We start from the raw sequence: 14,476 nt of genomic DNA, 5'->3' as shown, positions 1-14,476 counted from the left end.
AATTTATCTTTTTCACACACAGCCAGTAAGATGTAGTTACTATAGCTGTAGTTTATGATGGAAACTTGCATATAAAAGAAACTATAGGAAAAGCATGTGTAATTATCTGTATATAAAGATAAACCTTTTTTTTTTTTATACAAAAGTATATGCAATTACAGACCCAACTAACATGAATCATTTACTAGTCACCAGCCAACTCCCAGTTTTGGGAAGTGTCTTTTTAAAACCAGATATTTGTCACAAGGACATAACCCAATTTTGCTTTTAAATCTAAATTCTACTTTAAATAAATAAATACAACTTTGAGATAGGATCTCACTGTGTAGTCCTGGCTGGCCTTGAACTCGTGATGCTATTAAAGCTGTGCGCCGCTGTGCCCAGCCTCTGTATATTTATAATGATAGGAAAATGATAACCAATAACGTTAATCTGAATTTTAAGGTGGTCATTAAGATAAGGCTTTAGACTCGGGAGGCAGAGTCAGGCAGATCTCTGACTTCGAGGCCAGCCTGGTCTACAGAGCAAGTGCCAGGATAGGCTCTAAAGCTACACACAGAAACCCTGTCTCAGAAAACAAAAAAAAACAAACAAACAAAAAAAAAGAAGATAAGGCTTTAGTGAAATACTCTAATATTCTATTTTTCCCTTTATTCATATGAGAAAAATGTCAGTGGATAACGAAACAGCATATGGGAACTGTGTTGGCGCACACGGCCACTTAAGAGGCAGCAGTGTCTGGGCAGGAGAGATGGCTCAGTGTGAAGAGCACCCACTGCTCTTCCAGAGGTCCTGAGTTCAATTCCCAGCACTCACACTACAGCTCCCAACCGTCTGTGAGTCCAGTTCTAGGGGACCTTACACCTGCACACATGCAGGCAAAACAGTAATGCACATAAAATAAAAATAAGTTACTTTAAAAAGAATGGGAGAAGCTAGCCCTCATGGGTGTCAGCCCATGGCGTGCACCTGGGGGTACAGTTTTAGTTGAGCACAGGACCCCCAGCGGCTTTCAAGGGTAACACATTGTCAGTTCAGCAGCTGGCTAAGGATTATGGGGGATATTTCTCCCAGTCCTAAGTTTTTTAGTTGCACGTCTCACTTTTTCAAAAATTAAAAATTTAATTGTGTGTATGCTAAAGTTTTAAAACAAATGAATAGATATTATTTTTTTTCTGAGGAGAAAATGTTCTCCCCGTGCCTGGAGGCCCATGCTTCTAATCTCAGCTAGCCAGGCAGGAGGATCGCAAGTTCAGAGCTCCACAGGGCAAGATGGGAAGGCCTTATCTGAAAACAAACAAACAAACAAACAAAAAAAAAACAAGAAGGAAAAGGAAATGGTCTAATTAAAGTAATCAATGCCAACCTTTAAAAATCCCTAAAAATAGTCAACTTTCCGCTCATGGCTGGATGTGGTGGCGCGTGTCTGTAATCACAGCCCTTGGAGGACATGACAGTTTATATGGACTGCACGTTCTTCAACAAGGAAGCACACTTAGCTACAGCTCTGTCAGTATGACATCATCATCATCATCTCTTTATAGCCCTTGGTGCCCTGGAACTCACTCTGTAGCCCAGGCTGCCCTCCAACGCAGGGATCCGCCTGCCTCTGCCTCCTGGTGCTGGGATTAAAGGCGAGCGCGCCGCCACCGCAGGGCGGTCAGTCTGATACTTGATGGTACCTTTCTCTCTTCAGGCTAACAAACATACTAATGGAGCTAGACGGACCAAAATGGCGTGAGAAGCTGCCACCCACCCCGGTTGTACCCTCCACGTCTGAGCCACTGCCTCCTGCTGCTGCAGAGACCCCAGACCGAGAGCCACAGCCCAGCGGCTGCCCGGCCGGCATCACAGGTGGGGAGCACACTCCCAGGGTGGCGCAGAGGGGGTGGAGCCTGAACTGGGGTCCAGCTTTTCTTCCTTTCTGCTACCCGACCGATGTCAGGAAAAGGGGGTACGGGAAAGGGTGGGCGGGGAGTAACTGAGGCACGAGGTAGCTCCCAGGAGTAAATGGAGGCGCGCGCGCGCACACGGGACTTGGCCCTCGTGCTGCCTGTGGAAGCCGGTGGCCACCTCTTAGTGTGGAGCCGGCATTATTGAGAGGAAGAGAAAGAGTTGAGCCATCCCAGAAGCCATGTGACAAAAGTAAAAGGACTAACACCGCTGTGATAACGTTTATGATAACGTTTATAGATTCAGGGCAGGTGAGGATGCTTGGTGTGTAAAAGTGTGCTTGCCGTGCAAACCTGAGTTCAGTCTTCCAGAATCTATGGTGGAGGGGAGAGCAGACGGCCCAAAACTGCCTCTGAACCCCACATGTTTGCTGCGAGACAAGTCACATATACACATCACGCAGACAAATAATAAATTCTCAAATGGCAATGCGCAGATCTATAGTAGGAAAATTTGGGTGCCAGGTAAACGCCACACCAGGCTTTAAAAGTTCAACAATATTCATCAAATATTCATCCGATCTTTTGCTTTTTAAGGTTTATTGATTTTATGTGTGTAAGTACTTTGCCTGGATGTACATATGTGCACCACATACGTGCCTGGGACCTGAAGAGGTCGGACGAAGGCATCGAATCCCCTGAAACTGGAGTTACAAACGGTTGTGAGCCACCACATGGGTGCTGGGGATCGAACCCAGGTCCTATGCAAGACAGCAAGTGCTCTATCCACCGAGCCATCTCTCCAGTCCCCAGCTTTTAAAAAAACCATGGGTGTGCATGGACTTGTGTCTGTGGGTACAGGGGCTCACAGAGGCCTGGCATGGTGCCAGGAATCAAACCCCGGTTCTCTGCAAGCACAGTGTTCTTAACCACTGAGCCATTGCTCTGGCCCAAGCTTTGTGGTTTTGCTTTTTTGCTTTTTTTTTATTATTATTTTATTATTTTTTACATTCCAATCCCAGTTCCCCCTCCCTCCTCTCCTCCCACCTCCCACCTGCTCCACAGAGAGGGTGAGGCCTCCCCTAGGAAGTCTACTAAGTCTGTCCCATCATCTCCTTGAGGCAGGACCAAGGCCCCTCTCCACCCCACACCCCTGTGTCTAGGCTGGGCAAGGTGTCTCTCCATATAGAATGGGCTCCACTAAGTCGGCTCCACTAAGTCAGTTTGTGCATTAGAGTTAGATCTTGGACCCACTGCCAGTGGCCTCATATATTGTCCCAGTCACACCATTGTCACCTATATTAAGGGAGTCTAGTTTGGTCTTATGCAGATTCCCCATTTGTCAGACCTGAGTCACTGATCTCTCACTAGCTCGGGTCAGCTGATTCTGTGGGTTTCCCCATCATGGTCTTGACCCCTTTGTTCATATTTTTGCTCCTCCCTCACTTTGACTGTTCTCCAGGAGCTTGGACCATTGGTTAATTGTGGGTTTCTGCATCTGCTTCCATCTGTTTCTGGAAGAGGGCTCTAGCTTCTCTGGGGTTGTGGATTATAGTGGGTATCTTTTGCTCTATGTCTGGTATCTACTTATGAGTGAGTACATACTATGTTTGTCTTTCTGGTTTTGGGTCACCTTCCTCAGGATGTTTTTTCTAATTCTGTCCATTTGCCTGTGAATTTTAGGATGTCATTGTTTCTTACCGCTGAGTAGTACTCCGTTGTGTAAATATAGCACATTTTCTTTATCCATTCTTCAGTTGAGGGGCATCTAGGTTGTTTCCAAGATCTGGCTTTTATGAACAATGTTGCTATGAACATAGTTGAGCAAATGTCCTTGTGGTGTGAATGTGTCTCCTTCGGGTATGTGCCCAACAGTGGTATTGCAGGCTATTGAGCTAGGTTGATTCCTAATTTTCTGAGAAATTGCCACACTGATTTCTACAGCGGCTGTACAAGTTTATACTCCCACCAGCAATGGAGGAGTGTTCCCCTTTCTCCACATCCTCTCCAGCATAGACTGTCATTCTGACAGGTGTAAGATGAAATCTCAGAGGTGTTTTGATTGGCATTTCCCTAATGACTAAGGATGTTGAGTATTTCCTTAGGTGTCTTTCTGCCATTTGAGACTGTTCTGTTGAGAATTCTCCGTTTAGATCTGTACCCCATTTTTTAATCAGATTATTTGGTAGTTTGATTTCTAGTTTGTGTTCTTTGTATATTTTGGAGGTCAGCCCTCTGTTGGATGTGGGGTTGAGTAAGGGTTCCCCATAGTCCAGCCTGGCCCCTATCATGACAGGGAACCATGAGTTACCCTGAATGCTGGGCCTCCCGCCTTCACCACATAAAAGCTGGGATTGCCGGTGTGGACCCCACCATGCCTATTCACTGATGGTATTCAAAGAGGCGGCGGCGGCATGCTTTGCAATCACAGGGGCTTGTGATGTCATGGAAGCAGCCACGTCTGAGACTGCCTCATTCCACCTAGTCCCCCCGTGTCCTGGTGTATGGCTTGATTCTCTCATCTCTCACACAATTCTTGCTCCTGTGTCTCCAGAGTTCCAGTGGAGGAAAGAACACGTGCCAACATGTGTGACACACTGCTCCCATGTAACAGCGTTATAACTGTTCATACTATACTCAGCAGCTTCTCTTTAATATTATGTTTTATTCTGTTTCCGCCTAGCTCCTTGTGGTGTGCAAGCGCGTGACTCTGCGATGGAGGATTTACTGATAACCGTTCTTAAGCTTTTATAGATGTACTCCTGGGAATGTTTTCTCTATATATTTATCTTATTGCTCCCATAGATGAAAAACTGTTTCAAGTCCTTAAGGAAGAAGGAAATCAACTTGTGAGGGACAAAAACTATAAGGACGCCATTAGCAAATACAGCGAGTGCTTAAAAATTAACAGCCAGGAGTGCGCCATCTATACAAACAGGCAAGTTCTCCGTGGTGTTCTGTAGGTCTTCTGTGAACAGCTTCTATTGTTTTAAAATCACTTCTGATAAATTAGCTTCAATTATCGCTAGTTCTATGTAATACTTCTAGGAATCAGTATGCAAGCTGTCTTGGGTATCTCTGAAAGAGCCAGGCTGCAGGAGTTGGAGAGGGTGGTTGGGAAAGATGAGGATGTGATGCCCTGGTCACATGGGCCACGGTTGCTGACTGAGCTGGTCCTCCTCTGGCCCTGCACTGGCTGCCTGGCCAGGCTGCAGCAAGCTGGGCCTAAGCTCTGTCCAGTGTGGGAGCTGGGACATGGGGGTTGGGGGAGGTGACTGATGGCCTTCCAAGTACTGTCTTACAGAGCCATGTCCCTTTTATTCTGAAGTGCCTCAGGAGAGACAAGCCTCTTTTCCAGAGAGTAGTAGGAACTGGCAGGTTGTTCTAGAACCATCTTTAACACTGTGATACTTAGGGATTGGATGGGAGAAAGTAGAGGACAGTCACTGGAAGAATAAAGAATCAGTTTGGAGCATTTTTTTTAGCTGTTTCATACCATTTTTAATTTTTTCTGTGAGAATCTCCATATGTGAGTACTGAGTTTGCATCATTTCAACCCCTCCCTCCAATAAAGTCTATTTATTTTACGTGTGAGTGTTTGGCCTGTATGGGATGGATGTGCGTGCATGATACCTGCAGAGGTCAGAACAGGGTCTTTGATCCCGTGGAACTGGAGCTCCCAATGGCTGCCAGCCACCATGAGGACGCTGGCACCAGGCCCAGGAGCCCTGCAAGAACAAGTGCTCTTAACTGCTGAGTCGTCCATCCCTTCAGCCCCTCAGATAAACTCTTGACTGGCCTCTTAGGGTGGCTTTGTGCTCGTTTCCCTCTTGTGGCCACTGCTGGCCACACTCATTGTCACTAAATCCAACGGACAGTTTCTGCTCCTCTGCTTCAGCCCTTGCAGAGAGGGCAGGAACAGCGCTCAGGTTTCTTGGAAGACCCTTTTGCCCGTGGCACGGAGCTCAATGCCTGGTCCTCCCCTCTGCTGGCTTCCCACCGTCTGGTGCCTTGCTGCTTGGAAGGTCCGGATCCCTGGGATCCCCGTTCCTGACTTGTGGTCTAGACCGGCTCATCCCTCCCTCGAACCCGTCTCCACTCAGCTCTTATCCTTGTGCCTCCCGGATCTGTTTTCCCATCTTCCGTATTGGAGAAGCCGATTAGCCTTTCTTTCCCAAGCAGGCGGTAACCTCGGGTGGGCCCACCTCACCTACCCTCCAGAGTGGCTGTCAGTCCCCCCAGGTGCCCCCTCCCCACCTCCTGTTATCTCTGACAGGTTTGCAGCGCCCCCTGCAGCATCCCTGTAGCTACAGTGAGCGAGCGGAAGGCCATCCGTTGTGGACAGGCCTCTGCTGGGCCCAGGATGAAACACCTTTGTGATCTGGCCTGTCCGTCTCCCAGCCACGCTTTTCCTAGTTGGCCAACGCCATGCTCTGCCCAGGCTGTGTCCTTGGCCTCCCTCCTCTGTCCCCTTTCCCTATCCCTTACGCCCAAAGCCTTGGCAAGGTCATTTCCCCTTCATATGCCTGCCTTCAACTTTAGCTTGGTGAAAACGATACTCTCTGCTCGCTCTGCCCCACAAGACCCGCTGCGGGTCTCAGCTGCTTGCTTCCAGAGCCCTTAACAGATTTTATGAAGATGCTCCTTCCTGTTCCGTTTCCCACCTGGTTGTGTCCTCCTTTTGGGTCAGGGTATGCCTTGTTCCCATCCTTTTGGGTCAGGGTATGCCTTGTTCCCAGCCTGCCCCGCCCCCTCCCGCCCCATGTCATCCCCAGTGAGAGCGCCACACCTGCCTTCCCGTGTTACGCCCCAGTTGAAGCAACTGTGGCTTAAAACAGACTCAAGGCGCTGGTTTTGATCCTCACTGGGTGCTTTTCCTTCTTTTTAAACATACCATAGAATTTTTTTTTTAATTGTGCGTGCGTGCGTGCATGCGTGCGTGCGTGTGGGTGTATGCATGTGTGTGTGTGTGTGTGCGTGCGTGCGTGCGTGTGTGTGTGTGTGTGTGTGTATGCATGTGTGTGGGTGTGCGTGCGTGCGTGCGTGCGTGTGTGTGCGTGCGTGCGTGTGTGTGTGTATATGCATGTGTGTGTGGGTGGGTGGGTGTGCGTGCGTGCGTGTGTGTGTAAGCGTGTGTGCATGTGCGTGTGTGTGTGTGGGGGGGTGTATGCATGCGTGTGGGTGTATGCACATGAGTGCAGGGGTCTGAGCAGGTGTCAGATCCCTGGAGGAGAGTAATAGGCAGCCGTGAGCTACCCAGCATGAACTCGGGTTCTCCAAACCCGCGAGAGCGGCAAGTGTTGTAAACACAGCTAACCTCCCAGCCCGCTAGCTTCCTAAATACGCTGACCTGCTTCCCTTTGCCTTTCTTTGCTTGCGTTGTGCCAGAGCCCTCTGTTACTTGAAGCTGGGCCAGTTTGAAGAGGCGAAGCTGGACTGTGACCAGGCCCTTCAGATAGACGGGGAGAACGAGAAAGCGTGTTACAGACTAGCGCTCGCCCAGGAAGGGCTCAAGGTGAGGGCGTCTCTGTGTGTGTGTAAATCTCATCTCGGAACAGACACTGAGTGTGAATGAATCCACATCATGAATCCACAGTGCGATTGAATCCTGATGATATACACAGACCTGCTCGGAAACCCCAAAACCAACTCCCCAGTTTCCACCCCCATCTCCATTGTGGACTGGGCAGTTTCTAAGTCCCTGGTCCAGCTCGGCCTCAGTCCACAGGGAGCATTTTGGCTACAGTTTCCCAGCTTTACTTTCCTAAGGCTTCAGGGAATGCTCACTTTGAGGGAGATGGCTCATCGCCCGCTGTGTTATTATGTAAATATAGGAAACTTCCAAAGAAAAACAAAAAACCAGCCACTAGCCATACCTTTGGCTCCCAACAAAGATTGCAGTTGGGGGGGGGGAGGGGAGAGAAGGAGGTCCTTGATGGCACATGGGCCACCCAGTGGAAGCTGGGAGAGATGTAGCCAAGACATAGAAGCTTACAGTGGCCTGGGCCCTGAGCTAGCTTAGCTGATGGCCCGGTGGGACTGCAACATACTCACAACATACAGTGAAGAAAGCAAGCGCTGTAAAGATGCTTTTTCTCATGCAAACTCTCCTGAATGGAAATCTTTATAATAAAGACAGGGAGGTGTGTGTGTGTGTGTGTGTGTGTGAGAGAGAGAGAGAGAGAGAGAGAGAGAGAGAGAGAGAGAGAGAGAGAGAGAGAGACTCTGACAGCCCAGGCATCACACTTCCTAGATAGCAGAGCCTGGCTTTCAAGTTGGTTTTCCTGTCTCCACCTGCCTCCCAGGTGGTGTTCTACATAGAAATATGGGTCACTGACTGTTCACGTGGCGGGAATAACATTACCAGGCACCTGTCATTGTATAATACATTTCCCGAAATGTATTTTCTGGAGAAGGGGGACCTTATTCACACAGGGTTCACTCTACCTCAGGGTAGTCTGAAACTAGCTATATAACTCAGGCTAGCCTCAAACTGGTGATCCTCCTGCCTCAGCCTCCCAAGTACTAAGAAGATAATTGTTACATGAAGACTCTCACTGGATTTTTTTGTTCGGTTGTTTTTAGAGACAGGGTTTCTCTTTGTAGCTTTGGAGCCTGTCCTGGAACTAGTTGTATAGACCAGGCTGTCCTTGAACTCTTCCTGCCTCTTCCTCCTGAGTGCTGGGATTAAAGGTGTGGTGCCTCCACCACCCACCTCCCACAGGACTCTTAAATGTCTTAGCCCCCTTTCTCCTCCTCCAACTCCTCTTCTCCCGCTGTGAGTGTGGAAATTTCTACTTGGTAGGACAGCCATCATCACATTGGAATAGGAACCACCTGGCACACCTCATTCACAACCCTCTCCAAATAGGTCTACATTCTAGCGTATCGAGAGTTAGAACTTCAACTATGAATTGGGGGAGCGGGGATTGAGACCATCACAGCAGGGGAGGATTAACTCAAGATTATTTGAAGGTAAAATTGGGAAGACAAAACAGTATATGGGGAGGGGCACCTCCTAGGCCCCTGAGGTGGTCATGGAGACTAGCGCCAGGTCTCTGTAGATCGCTCATCCTGTGAGCACTGGGTCGTCATCAGGTCTCTGTAGACCCTCATCCTCTCAGTCTGCACGGAGCCTGTCTGTGTCCAGCACCCAGGACAGATGCAGCCGTTGAGGGCTGGGAAGGGGTGGTGGTGGTGGCTGCAGCACACACTATGTTCAACACCCCCACCCCCCGCTAGCAGCATTCTAACCTGTAAGCCCCATGTAAAGATTTTCCTAGATGGTTCAAGAGACTTGTTCAACACTGCCTCAACCCTGCGCTTTGGGCCAGTGACGCATGCACTCTGCAGGGCCTCAAGCTGGCCCCTCCGGCTGACGGCTCTGTCTAAGGAGGCCTGGAGTTTTATACTTCCTTGGAATGACTCCTAGCAATGTCTGATGATGCAGACAGATGAAATCTAGTTGAAGCAGCTGTCTCTTCCCTTAGGCCCCCGTAGCTTGCTTGGCAGCAAAAGCCTTTAGCCATGAGCCATCTCATGTGGCTGGATGCATCTTCTTAAAAATGTGTTCTTTTCAGCACCTCAAGCAACCACTCCCACCCCCACCCGTGTGTGTGTGTGTGTGTGTGTGTGTGTGTGTGTGTGTGTGTGTGTACATACATGCCAGGGCCCACGTGTGGAGGTCAGGGGGCAGCCTCCATCATGTTTGAAACAGGTTTCTCATTCGCCGCTGTGTACAGCAGGCAGCTGGGCCCACCGGAGAACAGGCATCTGCCGGTCTGTGGCATTGCCAGTGTGCACTAACCTATGTTGCTGTACAGGTTCTGGGGGATCTGAACTTAGGTCCCCATGCTTTCATGCCAGCACTTTACCCAGGAAGCCATCGCCCCAACCTGATTGTTAGTACCTTATCTTCATTTTTGGCAGAGTCATCAGAGGAAGGAGCCTCAGCTGGGGAAATGCCTCCTTGAGATCCAGCTGTCGGGCATTTTCTTAATTAGTGATCAATGGGGAAGGGCCCAGCCCATGGTGGGTGGTGGTCTATAAGATGGTGGGTTGAGCAAGCCAGCAGCAAGCAGCTCCCCTGCCTACAGGATCCTACCCTGTTTGAGTTCCTGTCCTAACTTCCTTCAGTGATGAACAGGAATGCTGAAGGGTACCCCCTCCCCCCCCCCAAAAAAAAAAAAAACCCTTCCATCCCCAACTTGCTTTTTGGTCATGGTGTTTTTGCCACAGCAAAATGGGAAAAGCATCTCTGGGCATGTGAGGGATACCTAGATTAGGGTAAGATGGGGAGACCCATCCTAAAATGGTTTGGAGTGAGAGAGAAAGCAAGCTGAGCACAGACCCTTGTTTCTCTTCCCTTCCTGAGTGTGGATGCGTGTGACACCTTCCCTGGCATGATGACTGAGCCGTGAGACAAAATAAACCCTTCTGGCAACAAGGAAAGTAATTCGGGGCTATTGAGCTCACTCGTTTCTTTCAGCAGAGGAGTGCCTAGCGTGAAGTTTGTAGTGAGTGCCTGACTACCTTTGTCTCATCCACGCCCACTGTGTGAATGGCACTGGCGGAAGCCACCTGCACACACAGCACAAATCACTGTTATCTAAGCTAACTCCAAACCATCCTGTTACCTTTTTCAGAATCGCCAGGAAAGCTTAGCTGACCCTGGCCAGGCCCTCCTACACCCAGGTGCCGGTGAGGCAAAGATGGGGCCGCAAGAGGCAACCAGGGACCCCGACGCTAAGAATGGCACAGCGCCTACCAGCAAAGGGAGGGAGAGGAGGAGAATCCAAGTCCAAGAGGTATTTGTATTTGAGATGCGTTGAAAACAGTCTGCTGAGATTTTACACATTCCTAAGGTCACATTCCTGTGAGTTCTACAGGATCTTTCCCTGTCTATTCTGATGGCCAGTTATGAAGACAGAATTTGCCTCTGGATGTACCACTAGCCACCGGATAGTGTGTGTCTGTGTGTCACGGCAGTTCTTGTTTCCACTGTCTGGCTTGTGCCCCGGGAGCTCTAGGCCACGAGCCTCTACTGGGTTGACATGTGGAGAAGATAGAGCTCATCCTCAGCCATGCAAACCACTTCTCTCGGGGGCTTTGCCAGGCTGATGTACTGCTACTCTTCAGTTCTGGTCGTCCTGTAGATCTGCCTGCCTCCTAGTGTTGGGATCAAAGCCATGCACTGTCACTCCTGGCCCCTTGTCTCTAACTCTTCAATAACGAGAGCCTGGGAATCGTATCTACCTCTGTGACCCCTAGATGATGCCATGCTATTTGCTTTGTCATCTAAGAAGAATGTCAGGACACGCGCTCTTGGGAATCCATGAATGCTGATATCCTACTTATGATCTGACATTTCCAATAAGAGACAGCAGGTGAGGACCTGTGACTGTTTGCCCCTTTGAGCAAGGAAAAAACAAAACCTGTGTTTTAAGAGAAATGACCAATGTAGGCTCAATTTATTAAACTAAGGAAATGAAAATGAACATTGCTCATAAAAACAGAAACACTGGCCAGGCGTTGGTGCTGCATGCCTTTAATTTCAGCACTTGGGAGGCAGAGGCAGGCGGATCTCTGTGAATTCGAGGACAGCCAGGGCTACAGGGAAACTGTCTCAAAAAACAAAACCCTGAAGAAATTTGCTTTCACTTTCATGGTATAATTTTCTCTTGTGAATTTTCTCAGGTGAATGAAAGCAGTGATGAGGAGCCCGAGAGGCCTGCAGAGGCCTCTGCCGCCTCCCCGCCCGCCTCGGAGGGAGCTGGCAATAGAGGGTCTGCAGAATGCTCCCCAAAACTCGAGGTCTCCAAGCCTAGCAACGCCTATGAGTTCGGACAGGTCCTAAATGCTATCTGCACCAAGAAAGATGCAGAGGCCTGTGCACACCTGTTGGCCATCACCGCACCCAAAGATCTGCCAGTGTGGCTGAGTAACAAGCTGGAAGGGGACATGTTCCTCCTCCTCATTCAGTCCCTCAAGAGCCACCTCGTGGCCAAGGACCCCTCGCTGGTGTATGAGCATCTCTTGCACCTGAGCAAAGCACAGAGGTTTAAGGTAGGCAGCCACACACCCTGCCTGGGAGGAGCCTGCGCTTTGGGGTCTCTAACTCTTGTGTTCATCCCACCCCACCGTAACACGGGACTGTCACCTTTTCCAGATGACCCTGACACTAATTAACGGAGGCCAAAAGGAGCAGATTGTGCAGCTGCTTGACAGCCTGTCACACGCGCCAACCGACCGTTTTACTGTGGAGGATGTTCAGGCCCTAAGAAGGCAGTATGAGCTTTAGCACGGCTGCCGAGTTCCGGACGCTCCCAGATGGCAGTGCCACAAAGCGAGCTGCACGGGCAAAGCTACACCCAGAAGGATCCCCGTAGGGACGGCTGGACGCTGTACTTATTTTTATAACCTAAATACACACACACATATTTATTTTACAATCTAGTTTTTGTTGTAAATACTGTGTCCTAGACCAATACCTTTATATTTAATAGCTATATTTGGAACTTGGCAAATTGCATTCTACTTTCTAGTCCTTTCAGACGTGAACTGAAGACATTCATTCCTATCTTTAAAAGTGAATGTTAACAGTGGTGATTGCATCACCTTCTGTCTCCCTCAGAGCGGAGTGGCTTATTGTCAGTTGAGATGAAATACAAAATTTAGAGCCACAAGGGACTTATTTTTTCTAATATGAAAACATTGCCGAAACTTCCAACCCTTTTTACTATATGTGACTTTTCACGTATATGGCCTGTGAGCAGTAAAACTGTCTGAAGCAAATCCATCCTGCCCTTTATTTCCCAAACATTCAAATGTCCCCACCCAGCTTTACTGAGTAGTTTTTAACAGTACAGGAAAAATGTATATAAAGTGAAAAGTCACTGGATGCTCCTTTCTGTGGGCTAAAGGTGCTTCCTGTGTAATAAGCATCCAGGCCTTTACAAAGGTATGTTGTTAATGTGTGTGCCTGTGTACCTACCTCATCCACCCACGCAGGGCCCTCTGGAACTGGAGTCAGATGACGTGAGCCGTGTCCAGCCTCCACTCCAGGTCCCAATTGCTGCACTGTCAATTACTTGTGTATTGCACGGACAATCTTTCAGGAGTATTTGTTCAGCTGAAAGCTAAAGTCAAAGACTGACTTTTTAAATAAGACTCATCGTGGGTAAATGGTACCTTTCAAACTCTGCCGTTTCTTTCCCTCCAAGGGTTCTGTTTTTACTTAAACCTGCGGTAACTGGTTCTCTAGCCCTTACATACATGTTTTCAGAACAGTAGATGACGGACTGTCATACATACATAAATGATGGCAGTCTCTTAAGATTGTATCATCTACTGCTGTCATAGACAACTTAGCTCGTTCACCCTGCTGATCACACACATTTCTCCAAACACGTCCTCAACTGGGATGGGTGACAATTGCTTTCACCCATGTTGTTGGAAGAGATAACACCACCCACCTCTGAACGCTCTGCAGAGGCTAGCACAGGCTAGCACATAGGATATACCCACTCTCCAGACAAGAAGCTGGCTGGAGCTCTGGCACCCCCTTCCTGGGACGCAGTCCTGTGAGAGCCCTCAGGAGCAGCTGCACTTTCCCCAAGGCGCAGGACGCCGAGTGCCAGCTACTGATCTAGAAGAGAAGCTCCTGTTATAGAGAAGAACTCTAACCCATTTGTGGAGTGCCTGCACAGTCATGTGGGAACCAGCCACAGGTAGCTCTTGTACACTCCCAGACAGCTGGAACGTACCGCCAGTCCACGTGTGGAGTAACTGACTGATACAGAGGGGAACTGAACTGTGAACCTCACAGGAAAGCACCAGAGGTGATGACCCTAAATGAACTGACATCAAATATGAGGCTCTCTAATAGAATAAAAATGCCAACGTGGTGTTTAAGGCACCCAGGGACTAAAGGGGACAAGGTGTAAACGCTAAGTCCATGAGAAATACCTGAGAAGGGGCTGGAGAGATGGCTCAGAGGTCAAGAGCCTTGGCTGCTCTTCCAGAGGACCTGAGTTCAATTCCCAGCAACCCCATGGTGGCTCACAACCATCTGTAATGAGATCTGGTGCCCTCTTCTGGCCTGCAGATATACATGGAAGCAGAATGTTGTATACATAATAAATAAAACCTTAAAAATACCCGAGGATTAAATTGTTTTGATGCAGAATTTCAGTGTCACAACAACCCATCACTGCCACCACACATGTGACTGGCAGGAAGGAGCCAGACACAGCATCTTGATCACCTATTCTTTCCTTGGGGTTTAAATAGTTTTAGATACTCAACGTCACTTTGTCTCTGTTAGGTCAGTACTTTAGTCTGTGTAGGAGGAATGACTCCTTCCTACAACTGAGTGATGTGCTGGCAGCTTATTCAGTCGGTAGTGTTTCAGCCCGGCCCGTCTTGTACTACACAAGGGTTTACTAAAATGCCAACAAAAAAGAACGTACTGGCAAGTGTGGAGTTGGGCTCACACAGTGCTGCTGGTAATAGAAGGTGGACTGTCAGTTTCCCAGAAACTTTAACACCTAGGGCCAAGAAAACAAGATATATGCTCATATAGA

At 48.8% G+C, this 14,476-nt stretch overlaps 1 protein-coding gene across 1 annotated transcript in view; it reads left to right on the top strand.

Annotated features, from left to right (window-relative positions):
- The window catches only part of LOC100756676 (sperm-associated antigen 1), a 57,470-nt gene extending 43,560 nt beyond the window's left edge, over window positions 1-13,910 (top strand). The window contains exons 13-18 of the mRNA XM_035449652.1: window positions 1,697-1,854; window positions 4,698-4,830; window positions 7,281-7,407; window positions 10,538-10,699; window positions 11,589-11,957; window positions 12,061-13,910. Of these exons, the coding sequence (XP_035305543.1) occupies window positions 1,697-1,854; window positions 4,698-4,830; window positions 7,281-7,407; window positions 10,538-10,699; window positions 11,589-11,957; window positions 12,061-12,192 (1,081 nt within the window). The 3' untranslated portion in view covers window positions 12,193-13,910. The remainder of the gene's footprint in view (window positions 1-1,696; window positions 1,855-4,697; window positions 4,831-7,280; window positions 7,408-10,537; window positions 10,700-11,588; window positions 11,958-12,060) is intronic.
- The last annotated feature ends 566 nt before the right edge of the window (window positions 13,911-14,476 follow it).

The sequence above is a fragment of the Cricetulus griseus genome, chromosome 10 (assembly GCF_003668045.3).
Source record: "Cricetulus griseus strain 17A/GY chromosome 10, alternate assembly CriGri-PICRH-1.0, whole genome shotgun sequence".
Classification (NCBI taxonomy): Eukaryota; Metazoa; Chordata; class Mammalia; order Rodentia; family Cricetidae; genus Cricetulus; species Cricetulus griseus.
Note: the sequence above shows the minus strand (reverse complement) of the source record. Positions and strands in the feature narration are given on the sequence as shown.